Source organism: Capra hircus, chromosome 1, assembly GCF_001704415.2.
Source record: "Capra hircus breed San Clemente chromosome 1, ASM170441v1, whole genome shotgun sequence".
NCBI classification, from domain to species: Eukaryota; Metazoa; Chordata; class Mammalia; order Artiodactyla; family Bovidae; genus Capra; species Capra hircus.
Genome location: NC_030808.1, coordinates 112164172 through 112181338, shown reverse-complemented (window position 1 = coordinate 112181338; position 17167 = coordinate 112164172). Strand labels below are relative to the sequence as shown.

The 17167-nt window shown below is 40.2% G+C and overlaps 1 protein-coding gene across 7 annotated transcripts in view; it reads left to right on the top strand.

Annotated features, from left to right (window-relative positions):
- MME (membrane metalloendopeptidase) overlaps positions 1 to 17167 on the top strand; it is a 108695-nt gene that overhangs the window by 28834 nt on the left and 62694 nt on the right. For all 7 annotated transcript variants that reach the window (XM_005675416.3, XM_018048650.1, XM_013965601.2 and 4 more), the window contains 5 exons: positions 9337 to 9498; positions 10714 to 10794; positions 10881 to 10976; positions 11095 to 11213; positions 13350 to 13415. In XM_005675416.3, the coding sequence (XP_005675473.1) occupies positions 9337 to 9498; positions 10714 to 10794; positions 10881 to 10976; positions 11095 to 11213; positions 13350 to 13415 (524 nt within the window). The remainder of the gene's footprint in view (positions 1 to 9336; positions 9499 to 10713; positions 10795 to 10880; positions 10977 to 11094; positions 11214 to 13349; positions 13416 to 17167) is intronic.

The following is a 17167-nucleotide window of genomic DNA, read 5'->3' as shown; positions in this document are numbered from 1 at the left end:
GAAAATTCTGAAGGAGATGGGAATACCAGACCACCTGACCTTCCTCTTGAGAAATCTGTATGCAGGTCAGGAAGCAATAGTTAGAACTGAACATGGAACAACAGACTTGTTCCAAATAGGAAAAGGAGTATGTCAAGGCTGTATATTGTCACACTGCTTATTTAACTTATATGCAGAGTACATCATGAGAAACGTTGGGCTGGAAGAAGCACAAGCTGGAATCAAGATTGTCAGGAGAAATATCAATAACCTCAGATATGCAGATGACACCACCCTTATGGCAGAAAGTAAAGAATAGCTAAAGAGCCTCTTGATGAAAGTGAAAGAGGAGAATAAAAAAGTTGGCTTAAAGCTCAACATTCAGAAAACGAAGATCATGGCATCTGGTCCCATCACTTCAAGGGAAATAGATGGGGAAACAGTCAAATAGTGGCAGACTTTATTTTGGGGGGCTCCAAAATCACTGCAGATGGTGATTGCAGCCATGAAATTAAAAGATGCTTACTCCTTTGAAGAAAAGCTATGACCAACCTAGACAGCATATTAAAAAGCAGAGACATTACTTTGTCAACAAAGGTCTGTCCAGTCAAGGCTATTGTTTTTTCAGTAGTCAAGTATGGATGTGAGAGTTGGACGATAAAGAAAGCTGAGCGCTGAAGAAATGATGCTTTTGAACTGTGATGCTGAAGAAGACTTTTGAGAGTCCCTTGGACTGCAAGGAGATCCAACCAGTCCATCCTAAAGGAGATCAGTCCTGGGTGTTCATTGGAAAGACTGATTTGGAAGCTGAACCTCCAATACTTTGGCCACCTGATGCAAAGAACTGACTTATTGGAAAAGACTCTGATGGTGGGAAAGATTGAAGGTGGGAGGAGAAAGGGACGACAGAGGGATGAGATGGTTGGATGGCATCACCGACCTGATGGACATGAGTTTGGGTAAACCCTGGGAGTTGGTGATGGACAGGGAGGCCTGGTGGGCTGCAGTCCATAGGGTCACAAAGAGTCAGACACGACTGAGCGATTGAACTGAACTGACTGAGATGAGTGCAATTGTGTGGTAGTTTGAGCATTCTTTGGCATTGCCTTTCTTTGGGATTGGAATGAAAACTGACCTTTTCCAGTCCTTCAGCCACTGCTGAGTTTTCCAAATTTGCTGGCATATTGAGTGCAGCACTTTCACAGCATCATCTTTTAGAATTTGAAATACTCAACTGGAATTCCATCACCTCCACTAGCTTTGATCATAGTGATGCTCCCTAAGGCCCACTTGACTTCTCATTCCAGGATGTCTGACTCTAGGTGAGTGATCATACCATTGTGATTATCTGGGTCATGAAGATCTTTTTTGTATAGTTCTTCTGTGTATTCTTGCCATTTCTTCTTAATATCTTCTGCTTCTCTTAGGTCCATACCATTTCTGTCCTTTATTGTGCCCATCTTTGCATGAAGTATTCTCTTGGTATCTCTAATTCTCTTGAAGAGATCTCTAGTCTTTCCCATTCTATTGTTTTTCTATATTTCTTTGCACTGATCACCGAGGAAGGCTTTCTTATCTCTCCTTGCTATTCTTTGGAACTCTGCATTCAATTGGGTATATCGTTCCTTTTCTCCATTGCCTTTAGCTTCTCTTCTTTTCACAGCTATTTGTAAGGCCTCCTCAGACCACCATTTTGCCTTTTTGCATTTCTTTTTCTTGGGGATGGTTTGATCACTGCCTCCTGCACAATGTCACGAACCTCCGTCCATAGTTCACCAGGCACTCTGCCTAACAGATCTAATCCCTTGAATCTATTTCTCACTTCCACTGTATAATCAATAAGGGATTTGATTTAGGTCATACCTGAATGCTTTAGTGGTTTTCCCTACTTTCTTCAGTTTAAGTCTGAACCCTATTCATAATTCCTGTTAATTCATTTGCACGGGAATGTATCAGTGATCTACTAAGTAAGGATCAACATTAAAGAAAATTAAACTTACAACAAAGTGCCACAACACAAAGCTTCTTGCTATCCAGTGGCAATCATCTATTTCAGATTACATTATTTTCCTGAGAGTCTTCCTAGGAGCACTTGACACCTGCAGAAGTTCTTTAAAATACACAAACACATTCATACACACAGGACCAGAAAACTGGCCTCTATGGAATGTACATGTATACATTTAGAAATCTTTCTTTTGATATTGCCCCAAATTCCATTTTCAGTCAGCAAACCATTGATGTTATTTGAAAGCATGTCATACAGATAAAATAGGGGGATCCTAAGATATTGGAAGCTATTGGCATTCAAAGGCAGACCATGGATTACCTCTTCTTGAGGTAGACCAGTAGCTGGTTTCTAGTGAAGCTGGAATTCCACCATGCCTAATCTTGTCTGATAACTAGTGGAGTGGTTGTGTCTTGGGTCTGTTTGCTGAGAGGGCCAGGCTCCTCCCGAGATAAATAGAACTCATCTCAGAGGAATAAAAAGTCAAGCTCAACACAAATGTCTGTTGGAGAAAACCTTTCCCATCGGAGAAGTGATTCTGTATGCAGTCAGTTTTTGCTATTGTGGCTCTCCCCCCAAACCAGGCTCACTGGTCCTTGTGGTTCTTGGTAGAGGAAGGCATGGAGATAAAATCAAGAGAGCTCCTCACCTGGAGGGACCATAAGCCCTCTTGGGACTCCTCTAAGACAGTGACTGATGGAAGAGAGCATGTTCCCTGCACCAGAGGTTGTGGATGGGATCCAGGAAAGAAGGTTGTGGAGGCAAAGCCAGTATATTGGAAGCCTAAGGAGAGTGGGCCTGTACAGAAGACACGTGTGTGGTTACCTTCCATACTGTGCCAGGGACTCGGAAAGGATCAGTGCACTCAGAAATATGGGTTGTCATGACACGAGGCCATTCACACCACTTATAGGCTGGAAAGGCGAAAAGGAATAGGCCTGATCCATCCAGGTATGCCTGGAGTAGGAAAGGGCAACCCACTCCAGGATCCTTCCCTTGAAAGTTTCATTGACAGCAGAGCCTGACAGGCTAGAGTCCATGGGTCAGTCAGGTCGCAAAACGTTGGACACAACTGAGCACACACACACACATCTAAGCATAGTACTGTCTTTACTTGCTGATACTGAGTTCTCTTGTTTTCATTTTCCATGTTTCTCTATTGTTTAATCTGGTAGTTCTTCCCTTGGATGGACATTAGAATCATTCAGGAAGCATTAAAAGATGCTGGAACCACCTCAAAGGTTTTGATTGATCAGGGATCTATACTTTGCATCTTTATGTTTAAAAGGCTCCTAAGGTGATTCACATGGTTAAACAGAGTTGAAAGTTGTTGCTGTAAAATATATCATGGAAAATCTCTCTCCATCATCCATCCTGTTCTATCTAGAGGAGGGTTAGGCAAGAACCTTGCTACGTGTCTGCCTCAAGAAGAGCTCTCCTGGGTGTGCCTCTGTCTGCTTGTTCCTCTGTGAAGAATTCATCTGTTTCTTTCCCTGTCCTTCTTCCTGGCCCCTACAGACTCCAAATTCTGATGCCTTCTCCTTTCTTGGACTCTGCGCTAGTTTCTGGTGATAAGCTCAACATTGAGGGGAGGAGAGGAGGTGAAAAAGAGGGCAGGGCAAGGAGAGAATAAAGGGTAATTGGGAAGAAGTGGAGGAGGAGAGAGGGATGGCGCACACTCACTGCTTCTCACACACTCCGGCTATGGCCGGAGTGTGGAGGGGAGAGTGTGAGTGGGGAGCCGCACACACCCAAGTGTAAGTTCTGGGTCTCCTTTACTTACTAGCTTCTGGATCTCGGGGAAGCTACTTTTTTGGCTGGTTTTCTTTTTGGCTGCCCTGGGTCTTTCTTGTGGTGCACAGGCTTTCTCTAGCTGTGGACCACATGACCCACAAGCTCACAGAATGTGGGCTTCAGTAGTTGTGGTGTCTGAGTGCAGGCTGAGTTGCTTTGCAGCATGTGGGATCTTACTTCCCTGACTAGAGGTCAAACCTGTGTCCCCTGCGTTGGAAGGCAGATTCTTTTTTTTTTTTCTTAAATGGAAGGCAGATTCTTAACCACTGGACTACCAGGGACATCCAGGAACTACTTATTCTTTTACAACTAGAAAGTGGGGAAGCTCAGGGATTCAGAGCAAGTTTGACTGATTTAAGAACTCTAAACATTTTCTCAGCTTATGTAGCATCTTTTAATCCATACCCATATGATAGACCCCGGTAATGAATACAGCAATTAATAATGTCCCAGATGGTAGTTGAGCTTGTTTTTAAATTCCTATGGTCAAATAAGTTGGGCAAATGTTACAAAAAGATTAGTTGGAGAAAAAAACAGTGTGCCATTTATTATCAGCCTAGAACATTCAGAATTGTCATTCATGAGAAATAAGCTCATTATTAATAAAAGATTACTTTTCTTGTCTTTGTGTGACTATTTTCTTAAATTAAAAATAAACTCTTTTCTTATTGTAAAAGCAAAGCATGTTCATCTAATACAAATTGGAAAATAGAGATAAGCAAATAACACAAAATTAAACACACTCATAATCCCTCTACCGGGATATAATTGTTGTAAAGACCTTTTAGACTGTCTCTGTTTTTATGCAGATTTTCAAAAAATCATAATATACACATTTTTTCACCTTTATAAACATCTGGTCAACATCATTTCATGTCAATACATAGGCATTTGCTACATCATTTTTGTGCCTGTTTATGAAAGCAAAATAATTTTGTTTGTTTTTAAACCACATTTGTTTACTCAGAAGTCAGAAACTCACAGATTAGGAAACATCTGAAGAGCCCCAGGTGTGGCTTCCTGGAGAGGTTGAGTAATTCAAAACAAAGCGCAAAGTATAAAAACAATTACAATCAGTTTGACAGTGGTGGGTCTGTTTCCTATGGCCCTCCTACCCGTGAGTCTACTGCTGACTTCAAAGGAAAGCCAGCACAGAGGAGGTCCAGAGGATAAGGTGCAAAACGGAATCAAAACCCACAATAAGAGATTAAAGGAAGGTTGATCAAAGCCCCAGCATGAAAGTGCTAGCCCATGACTTGCCTTGGCCCATGGCCCCAAAATATTCATCAGAACAGAACTTTCTTTGATGTGATTGGAAGCTCCTGTGCTCTGATGAGCTCTCTGGTCAAAGGGAAACTTTAAAAGTGGCACAGAAATGGTTGGCAGAGGTGTGCTCGCTCTCGCTCTCGCTCTTGCTCTCTCTCTCTCTCTCTCTCTCTCTCTCTCTCTCTCTCTCTCGTCTGCACATACCTCACAAATTGCTTGAATGCTGCTTCTTTGCTTTGTTGTCCAGACGTAAGTAGTTTCACTGGGTATCAAGTGAGGAATTCAGCCTAAGATGGGAAGGATCGTCTTTTTCGTTGTGGGAGGTGAGACTGTGTGAACGTGGCATGTATTTGTGCTCATTTGCGCTCATGAATGTGGAACTTCAGCCACTGCTCCTGCTTTTCATTCACGGTGGGTCAGTATGTGTTCGATGCCCTCCTGAAGGAAAGTGAAAGTGAAGTCGCTCAGTCGTGTCCGACTCTTTGCGACCCCGTGGACTGTAGGCTACCAGGCTCCTCCATCCCTGGGATTCTCCAGGCAAGAATACTGGAGTGGGTTACCATTTCCTTCTCCAGGGGAACTTCCCGACCCAGGGATCGAACCCAGGTCTCCCACATTGGAGGCAGACGTTTTAACCTCTGAGCATGATGCCCTCCTAACTAGGAGTCTATGGCTCTTTGTGGTGTTAGGATAGAAGCCATCTAGAGAATAGAAGAAAGTAGAAGTACTTTCAAATGGTGGTTGCCTTTACAACATTCAGCTTACATTTTTTAAAGTATGCTGAAAGACAGGAGTTGTATAAATTGCTAAAAAATGTGTGCTGAGAATGTCTTCAGATAGTAGTCCTTTCAGGTTCCAGCTTTCTGGCTTTTCACTTTACATAATAATCTTCTATTATTTAAGGTCTTTATTTTTATTTCCCCTGTCATCCTATCTTCATTAACTTAAAAGTTTAAGAGATTTTCATTTTCTCCTTTTTAGGATCTATTTCTTAATCTTTACCGAAGTTTCAAGTTAGAATTTTTACTGACAAGTCTTGATCAAGCACAATGTTAGGCTCTGAGAGAAAACTGGAAATTGCATCTCTAGCTTTACGGGAACCACAATCCAGGTGAAGAGGCAATGGATTTTCCAACAGAAAAATGGATGTCAGCCAGTATGGGCTTTGTAGGGACCGTCCTTCATGAAGAAAAAGGATTTGAACTGGGCCTTGAACGAGCCTAAAATTTCTGAATGTGAAAAAGTAAAAAAGGATATTTTGACAAGGGTTGAGCCAACATAGTCAAAGTTACAGGAATGGAGAAATGTAAGATGTTTCATAGCCTAAAATGGATACATTCATTTAATTGGGGCAGATGGCTCATGTAAGAAAGTGGTGAGAGAAGCTTCACTAGGTATATTAAGGTTAGATTATGCTATGAATCTGGATTTTATTATGAATGCGAGAGGATTGAATACTTTGTAGTGGAATATTGAATAGTTTGGAGTGGAAAATCTCATACTGAAATGCTAGGATAGTGTGAATCCATTTGACACGTGGGATGGATGGCATGGGGAGAGGCCTGGGGCCATACTTTGGTGAAAGGACATGAATAGAGCCTTAGAGAGGAAGGGCCAAGAAAGAATGGAAACTGTGGGAACTGGAAGTATGGGATTGACTCTGGAGGCTGTGAAATGAGAACTGGTCTGACCTGCAGGAACTGGGGAAGGAGATGTGTAGGAGGAACAAGTTAAGGGACTCATTGATGATTCAGTAATGTCATCATACAAACAACGCATTTTACTGAACATTCCAGGTGACAGGAATACAAAGAGGTTGAGTTCATCAACAGAATGGTTAGGAAGACTCAGCAGGTATTCACATGAGAAATTCAAAAAATTCAAAATAGCCTAATCTAGAGCATTTAAGACTGAGTGAGACAGTGACCTCCCAGGAGTTCAGAGAAAGAAATTTTCCCTATGGTTTGGAAGAGATGGGACAGAAGCTGAACCTTGAGTAGTGGGTAGAATTTGGAAAGAATGGGAGAAGTTAAAAGGGTCAAGTTTCTACTCAGCCATAAAAAGGAACGAAATTGTGCCATTTACAGAGACATGAGTAGACCTTGAGCATGTCATATGGTGGGAAGTAAGTCAGAAGGAGGAAAAAAAATAGTATATTAACACATATATGTGGAATCTAGGAAAATGGTACAGATGAACCTATTTGCAAAGCAGAAATAAAGACACACACATACGGATACCAAGGCGAGGAAAGAGAAGGTGGGATGAACTGGGAGATTGGGATTGACATGTTTATGCTACTGTGTATAAAATAAATAACTAACAGGAACCTACTGGATGGCACGTTGCTCTGTGGTGACAAAGAGGGAATATATATTTATGTATAGCTGATTCACTTTGCTGTACAGGAGAAACTAACACAACACTACAAAGGAACTGTACTCCAATAAAAATGTTTTTTTAAACAAGGGTGGAGTGAGGAGGAGAGAAACAAAGATGCAGGGTAGAGAAGCACAGGAGTGTTTGTGGTCCATGCGGCAAAACCCACCTGGCCAAAGTACTGTGTTTTTGTGAAAACCCAGAGAGGAAAAAGGGTTTCCCTGGTGGCTCAGACGGTAAAGCGTTTACCTGCAATGCGGGAGACCCAGGTTCGATTCCTGGCTCGGGGAGATCCCCTGGAGAAGGAAATGGCAATCCACTCCAGCACTCTTGCCTGGAAAATCCCATGGATGGAGGAGCCTGATAGGCTTCAGTCCATGGGGTTGCAAAGAGTCGGATACGACTGAGCGACTTCACATAGAGAGGGAAAATAGAGAGAAGGTAGAGACTTTTGATTAGCCAAGTTCAAGAGTTCATAATTTAACCTGGGCAGTGTCAAGCCACTGACAGTTTTGAGCAAGGGAGTAGCTAGAGCAAAAGGCTCTTTGGGGAAGTTTGACTTGTGAAAGATATGCAACATATGTATAGAAGTAGAGAGATAGTACAATGAAGGCAAGAGGAGTAGTTGGGTGATGTCTAGTCAAAAGGGATGAAGATGTAAACTAGGTCGACATTGATTGTCTAGAGCATAGGCAAAAGGCTAAAGAGTTACTGATAGCCCAAGAGAGAGCATAAAACACAGAATTCTACACAAGATTTCAAACCTGGGAGGCTGTGATAACAATTGTTCAGCTTGCGAAAGTACAAACATCCAGATAGGACTGGTTTGGAGGCGACCCAGAGAGTTTAGTCTTAAAGAGATGGAGACTGAGATGACAGCCAGGCAAATGTGTCCAGAAAGGGTCAGAAGCAGGGGCTCGAGGCTCAGCTGGAAGACAGATTTACTATTCCAAGCTGGAAAAATCCACACAGCTCAGCAGTTCTTTAAAAGTGTTTAATTAATTAATTTATTCAGAAGGCAAAGTATTTTCAAAAGCTCACTTGAGAACTTATACTTTCTTGATGCAGATGAATTCTCAATTGCTCTTTTGTTTTCCTTGCAAAACAGTTCAACTTGTATGAGAAAGAATGTGGGCAATGGTAGGGTTTTCTCACTATTTCAGGTGTAGAAATTGTGAGCACAGGAGTCCTGTACATAATATAATATTTTTCTCTTCATACATCTCTTTATTGAGACACAGTCAGTGTTTTGCACATTGTAAATGCTCAACATTGGTTGATTTGTTTTTTTATCATAATTCTCAAAGATAAAATCATGGATGAAAGAAAAACTAAGAAGCTTACAGCTAATTTTATAATGTCAGACTCTACATAAACAAATGCAAATTGGATATCCAGTATGAACTGCAGAAATATTGTAGACAGAGTCTAAGAAGTATTAACTATAGCTTCAGATTTTTACTGAAACAATAAAATTCATTAACAATCCCACATGCCTTAGAGCCTCGTAGATGGTCAAAGGTCACAGCACCTTGAAGAACAAAGTCAGCAGCCAAAGTTATCAGAGTGCAGAGTGACTCCAGGCCCAGGGCGGCTAAGGCAGGCCTGCATTCTTTCTTTCATCTGGGGTAGAAACTAGCAAGACACTTGGTTATTTAAAGAAAGAGATAAGATGCAGGATAGGAGGACCCAGACCTCTCAAGAATAAAACCAACCAACTATAGAAAAGGAAGAAGGAGTATACACAGGTAATATTCATCACTCAACCTAAGTCCACAGTTCCACAAGTAAGTAGAGCATCAGTCCAGTTGACTTGATCATAAAGAAGTAACGTGTCTCTTTTTTTCCCCTTCCAAACTACTTATGAAACAAACCCTTCACTGTATCTCATCCCTTCTCTGGTCTTTCAGCCGCTCGACTGATCCAGAACATGGATGCCACTGTTGAGCCTTGTGCGGACTTTTTCAAATATGCTTGCGGAGGCTGGTTGAAACGTAACGTCATTCCTGAGACCAGCTCTCGTTACAGTAACTTTGACATATTAAGAGATGAATTAGAAGTTGTTTTGAAAGGTTAGTGAAGTTTAAGTTTATGTATCAAAGATTTCTGTCTTAATATATCCATTTTAAGGCCTTCCCAGGTGGCTCAGTGGTAGAGAATCTGCCTGTCAGTGCAGGAGATGTGGGTTCGGTCCCCCGGGGTCGGGAAGATCCCCTGAAGAAGGAAATGGCAGCCCACTCCATTATTCTTGCCTGGGAAATCCCATGGACAGAAGAGCCTGGTGGGCCATAGTCTATGGGGTCACAAAAGAGTCAGGCACAACTTAGCAACTAATAACATCCATTTTCAAGATTTTACTTGGGAGTGTAAAAGCCATTACAGGGAGTGTCACACAAAATAAAAGTTGATAATCCCTCCAAGTTTTGTGGACCATTGCTGAGTCACTCTAAGGATGGAAGACACTAAAATGAATATGTTGGCATTTCAGCATTCCTGCTTTCATTTGCATATAACATGATAAATGCTGTATTATCCATGAAGGTGGCATCTTTATGCATTTTACAGGAGAAATTAAATGATTTCTGCTAAACAGGACATGCATGTTCTTTCTACCCTGGCCCTGTGTTGAAGTTGCTATAAGATATTACCAAGATTTGCCTTCCCAGACTAGGTATATCTGTTCTAACCCAGATATAATCAAGACATTCTCCCTGGGAAGTTGAGGAAGTTGTGTCTAGTCCTTTGTTATCCTTCATTCTGTGTTCTCGTTTAGAAGTTACTTTGTAAAAATAAAAACTTTTTTTTTTTTTTTTTACCATTTTTTAATATCCAAGCAAGTAGAACATTTCATTTGGAGCATGAACAGTATGATCACACAAAAATAATTACCCTCCAACCATCAAGAAGACTATCATATTAAATTCAAAATTCTAAAACAAATTTGTTTTCTTTTTAATCTCAATATCAGAAAAAGTAACTTCTGTACGGCAGAGCAGTACATATCACTGCTCACCAGAAACTAATAATCTAGTCAAAAAGACTTTCGTTTAAGTTGGCTAATGAAAGTAACTCCTCCTTCTCTACCAGGAATAATGATCTCATAAGATGGCAACTCCCTCTCCCATTCCAGGAGTTGCCATCTCCCTCTCTTGGAATGGGAGAGGTATGAACACATACAAGTTGCTGTGTGTGTGTGTTTTTTTTTTTAACCAAACTTGCATTGAAAATATCTTTAGAGCTGTAAATGAACAATTATACTGATGTGTTTTACCAACACTCCATTTCAGATGTCCTTCAGGAACCCAAAACTGAAGATATAATAGCAGTGCAGAAAGCAAAAATGTTATATAGATCTTGTATAAATGAAAGTAAGTGCTCTTTATTTTATTTTACTAGGAGTATGCCAAAATATGTATAGACTTCATAATATATTTATATTCATTATTTTTTAAAGCTGCTATTGAGAGCAGAGGCGGAGAACCTCTGCTCAGACTGTTGCCAGATATATATGATTGGCCAGTGGCGCTAGAAAACTGGGAGCAAAAATATGGTAAGACAGTCTTCCCTTTAAAAAAAATTATTTCTGTATAAAATCTGTTATTATTATACTGTAGTATCATATTAATGCAATAAACATCTAATCATATACTTCACCTTTCTTTCTTTAGGTTCTTCTTGGACAGCTGAGAAATCTATTGCACAACTGAATTCTAAATATGGAAAAAAAGTCATTATTAATTTTTTTGTTGGCACTGATGATAAAAACTCTACCAATCATATAATTCATGTAAGTTTGTATGGCCAACAACCAGAGTTATCTTTAAATTGTGACAAAACATTCACATGCATTGTTGTTATTGATATTTTGAAATAAGGCTTATTTTTATTTGAATTGTAGGAACAAAGTGGTAATAAATTCAAGGACAGATACCTGGATTTCCAATTTTGAAACTGTTTTCTTGATGCTGTGTTTTAGACATTCAACTCTCCTTTCTGCTATCTTTGTTTAGACAGTTCTCCCTTTATAAAAATAAATGATAAGAAATGAAAGACTTTAGGTCTCTCCTGTTTAGAAAAGGGGCTTCCCTGGTGGCTCAGTGGTAAAGAACCCACCTGCCAATACAGGAGACTTAAGTTTGATCCCTGGGGCAGGAAGATCCCCTGGAGGAGGGCATGGCAGTCCACTCCAGTATTCTTGGCTTGGGGAATCCCAGGGGCAGAGGAGCCTGGTGGGCTACAGTCCACGGAGTCACAAAGAGTTGGACACAACTTAGTGACTAAACAACAACAATTTAGAAAAAGCACTTGATTTCTCTGTATGTTCATGAAAGGAGCATGGTCTAGTCTATATAAGTAATACAGGTTAGAAATCAGAATTCCTAATTGACTCCAACAAGATCATAAAAATGGGATTTTGAACATAATTTTGATGCTTGCTACATCTGTACTTTTTTTCCCAGTTAAAGTAAGCAAAATGTCATTCTTTTTAAAGGGCTTTATTTGATTTTTGTTAGAGTATAAACCATTCATTTAGGTTAACCTAAGACATTGCCTAAGATGAGATCAGTACTTAATAAGTATGTTTGGAATGGAGTAAAACATTTACAGAGCTTTTCTTTAGTCTCCTGTAAAAGAAACTACCAAAAGTTACAGGTCACAGAAGCTTATGTGTATCACAGTTATGTAAATCCTTATGGTCATTTTTATTAAAACCATGAAAACAATTGAACCTGACTCGTCTGCAGTGGATCCTTTCTGCCTTCCTAGAGTCTCTCCTTTGGCTGTGGAATGCCAGCATCCTGCTTGATCACCATATGAGGGTTGCTAAGGAGGCTCAGAAGGTTAGAGAAGGAACAGGACCCCTCCTGTGGGGATGTCTTCTGGTTCTTTCCCCGCCAGTCTTCTGGGTTCTGTTTCTTTTATATTGCCCTGTTTCTTTACACTGCTAGGATTCTCACTTCCACCCATAAATGCTCTAGTTTACTTTACCCACTTACCGTGCAGCATGTAGGAGGGAATCTCATAGAGCTGTGAGGATGTCTAGGAGCTTTCGTGAGGTATCCGGGGTGGAGTGGACGTGCTGGAGCAGAGATAGGTTACCTCTTTCATATGCTCAGCTGGCAGCTGGTTCTGCTGATGTCCTGAGTGGGGCAGCTCTGAAGAGAACTGAAGAGGAGTCTCCTCTGTCCTCTTAGGGTGTTGTGTGTGTGTGTTTGTTGGTCAGTCATGTCCGACTCTTTGTCATCTCATGGATTATAACTCACCAGGCTCCTCTTCTGTAGGGATTCTCCAGGCAAGAATACTAACACATTCCCTTCTCCATGGAATCTTCCCGACCCAGGGATTGAACCCCGATCTCCTGCATTGCAGCCAGATTCTTTACCAACTGAGCTACCAAGGAAGCCCCCTCTTAGGGTAGAGAGTCTCAAAAAAATCTGGCAAGATTTCTACTAGTTTAGAATTTCTTGAGTCACCATAGAGGTTTTCTACCTTTTATTTCTTTATTTATTTTTTTCCATTACAGTTAAGGGTAGGGGCAGAAGAAAACATCCAGCAAGGGAGTATATTAGAAACTCAGGGACCTGAAATGTCCTATAAAAGTATAAAATTCTCCAGCCCTAGATTCTAATGTGTATTTGTTTATCTCTCCCGTTGTTATACATTAAACTCCTTCCCCATATGGTTTTTGTGGGTTTAAGATTTCCCTGGTTTCTCTCAAATATCTGTAATATGATCTTCCAGATTGTCTCACCTACCCATCAGTTTAACACTGAGAAGTATTATGGAAACCATTTCTTAATTGTATATTCATTCAGTGTTATCTTGTTATATAGAGCGAGAGCATTAAGATCTTGCTTACACATAGGTAGGCATGCTCATAATTTGTCAACTGAATATTTTCTTCTTTGAACATTTTTTATAGATTGACCAACCTCAACTTGGCCTGCCTTCCAGAGACTACTATGAGTGCACTGGAGCATATAAAGAGGTAAAAACCAAAAACCCAACAAAACTAAACTACATAATTTAAACTTAACCCTCTATCTTCTGCACTCAGGCAGATACTGAAACTCATACGTAATAGTGAGCTTCCTTTGACTGAGTATTCTCAACAGAACAAGTGAAGATCTTTTAAGAAACAAATAAACTTGAAATTCCTTGTTTGTGTCTTGATTCTTAGTATTTAAGTCATGTGGCCCATTATTTACTTATTTATTTTTAACTTTTAATTTTATATTGGAGTACAGCCCATTAACAGTGGGCTATAATTGTAATAGTTTCAGGGGAACAATGAAGGGGCTCAGCATACATATGTTGTTCAGTCGCTAAGCTCTGTCCTTCCCTTTGTGAAAGCCGCGTCCTACCCTTTGTGACCCCATGAACTGCAACACACCAGGCTTCCCTGTCCCTCACTATCTCCCACAATTTGCTTAAACTCATGTCCATTGAGTCGATGATGCCTTCCAACTATCTCATCCTCTGTCGCACTCCTCTCCTCCTGTCCTCAATCTTTTCCAGCATCAGGGTCTTTTCTAATGAGTCATCTCTTCACATCAGGTAGCCAGAGTATTGGAGCTTCAGCTTCAGCATCAGTCATTCCAATGAATATTCAGGACTGATTTCCCTTAGGATTGACTGATTTGATCGTGCTGTCCAAGGGACTCCTAAGAGTCTTCTCTAGTACCACAGTTCAAAAACATCAATTCTTTGGTGCTTAGCTTTCTTTATGGTCCAACCCTCACATCCGTACATGACTACTAGAAAAACTACAACTTTGACTATACAAACCTTTGCTGGCAAAATAATGTCTCTGCTTTTTAACACTCTATCTAGGTTTGTCATAGCTTTTTTTCCAAGGAGCAAGCGTCTTTTACTTTCATGGCTGCAGTCACAGTGATTTTGGAGCCCGAGAAAATAAAATCTGTTGTGTTTCCACTTTTTTCCCATCTGTTTGCCATGAAGTAATGGGACCAGATGCTATGATCTTCAGTTTTTGAATGTTAAATTTTAAGCCAGTTCTTTTACTCTCTTCTTTCACCATCATTAAGAGGCTCTTTAGTTCTTTACTTTCTGCCATTAAAGTGGTGTCATCTGCATATCAGCAACCATATCATGGTGTATCCATTCTCCCTGAAAAGCCAATTTTAAATGTCTTATTTTCTCTATAAATTCAAATGATTTAAAAAATGAACAGATGAATCATGGTCTAGGTCAGTGCCAGTGAAGACCGGGGAATGGTCTAGTAAGTACATACATTGTACTCAGCACCATTCTTCTAGAGCCTTCCTATTTAACTTTCAGAGGGCTACCCACAAGGAGCATTGGGTTCAGACAAACCTTTGTGGCCACCTTCTGACTCTGTTCACACCCCACAACGCTGCTTCTTATTGTCTCACAGCCTTGCCTTGCTCAAGCTGGTGTTGGTGTTCACTTGCTTGTTGATACAAAGGAACCACAGAAGATAACCTTAGCAGTGTAATGTATTAAGTATTTGGGGAAGGTTTGGTTCCATAAATGTTTTCTTTCCTAATTTGAGGCTCAGAAGTAAGTTTAGTTACCTTTTATTCTAACGGGTCAGAGGTGGTGTGGCTGAAATTACTTCTTAATTAAAATGATTAACTCTATATGTTCATACTGAGTGTGCATTTTGCCTCATTATTAAGTTCAAAAGCCATGGAATAAAGTCACTATAAAGTGAATTTATTTAAAGCCACTCTTTATGAGTGGCTACACAGCATTGAAATGAAGAAAAAGATAAATATAAAAGTCCACAATTAATGTCATAGACAATCAAATGGGTGTGGGATATTTGAGTTCTTGACAATGCAGGTATCGTGTGGGTTGCAGTTGTTGGCTTTACAAGCTATCTAGCTGCTTCCTATTGCAGAGTTGAGGGTGATTGAAGAATTTTGGTTCATTATACTACATTTTCATTGTTATTAACTGGAATGTTTTTCAAATTTAGGATTTTGTCCTAAAAACATACTGAATTTATCCAACCTTATAAAGATATGTGAGGACTTCCCTGGTAACTCAGTGGCAAAAAATTTGCCTGCCAATCCAGGAGATAGATGTCAGTTCAGTCCCTGGTCCAGGATGATCCCCTGGAGAAGGAAATGGCTGCCCACTCCAGTATTCTTGCCTGGGAAATCCTGTGGACAGAGGAGACTGGCGGGCTCCAGTCCATGGGGACTCGAAAAAGTCAGACATGACTTAGCAACTAAACAACAACTAAAAGGATACATATTTTTTGTATTTTAACTTTCTTGATATCAAGGTATACCTGGCAGTCAGTGTATACACGTAATGTGATAAAGTTTCCTTTTTGCATTTTTTTCTTTTGGAAAGGATCCTGTTGTTAAGAGGATGGTGTATTTGTGCATTTTGTATTCAATATTGTCTCATAATTAATAGAATGTCATAATCTAGGTCATAGGTTTGAGACATAGAGAGGCATTTTGTTTAACCTGTGGCTAATTTTTAAAAAAATTTTTATATTAGTTGCCAAGATTTTATAAAAACTGAAGATTTTACCTGAGAATCCAGATCTCCTGATAAATTACCAGGATTGGAAACCCTAGACCTACATCCCCATGTGGTTGTGGGACAGAGTTTTTTTTATGGCTGTTCCTTCAGATAGGGACTTTGTTCTCCAGACTTGGGCAGTCCTCATCAAGATAATTCACTGATTTTTATTGACTTTGTGGTTTCTGTAGACATTTGAGTTTGTAAATTAGTTGGGATCTTGAAGCAAGAGAGAAGTTCAGTTCTGTCTCGAGAGATAGGAAGCTCTCTTCATGGGAATGGCCAGGAGCACTGTTTTCTTTGACCTATTGCTCTAATATCAACCTCCTCAGGTGTTTTATTTGTAGTCCGTTTGGTCAAAGTTGGTTCATCAGTGCCCTGTTCACATTTCAGTTCATAGGAAAAAAAAAAAGAGGTAGTTGTAGACAAGCAATTTCTTGTTTTTAAGTGATGCAGAAGTTGTATACATTCCACTGCTTAGAATATTGTCATGTGGACACAGCTAAGTATCAGTGAGGCTGAGAAATGTAGTATTAAGCAAGTGGCCATGTGTATGCCTTATTACAATTTAGTTAAAGGGAACAAGATTCTATTACCGAAAAGAAGAGGAGCTCAGACCAAAGATATTTATATTTGGCAGTCTCTACTACCCATTGCATCCACTGGTTGGGAAAATTCTTATAGTCAAAATATTTATAGTCAAGCAATGGAGTGGAGATTAAATCTGGAATTAGTAATGTGATTAGAGTTGATAAGTGAGAAATCCAAGGCCCAAAGGTTGTCAGTCTTTGTCAGAACGCTTAGTCAACAATAGTAGAACCAGAGTTAGAACTGTAGTCCCTATCTTCTGTTCATCCATCACCTCATTCCAACTTCCTAAGGGTAGTATTCCATAGTAGTAGAATTCTTTACATGAACAAATGATTTAGAAAACTCAGTAGCACTAGCACTTTCAGCTAGAAAGTTATTATTGGCTCAAATTAGGTGCCCTCTCGTGATCTGGATAAGAGAAGCAAACAGCATGCTGGCTGCCTTACCCCGCTTCCATAACTATGGCTATATGGTCACTGCACTCTTTCCTCCTAACCTCTGACCTCAGAATATGCCTCGGCTTAGTGCTCCAAGCTCCAAGCAATGTCCTTCCAGTTGCGAGGAGTCTACATATAATACGGAATTCTTTTTTCTTTTTATGAGATGAAATTCTGTCATCTGAAA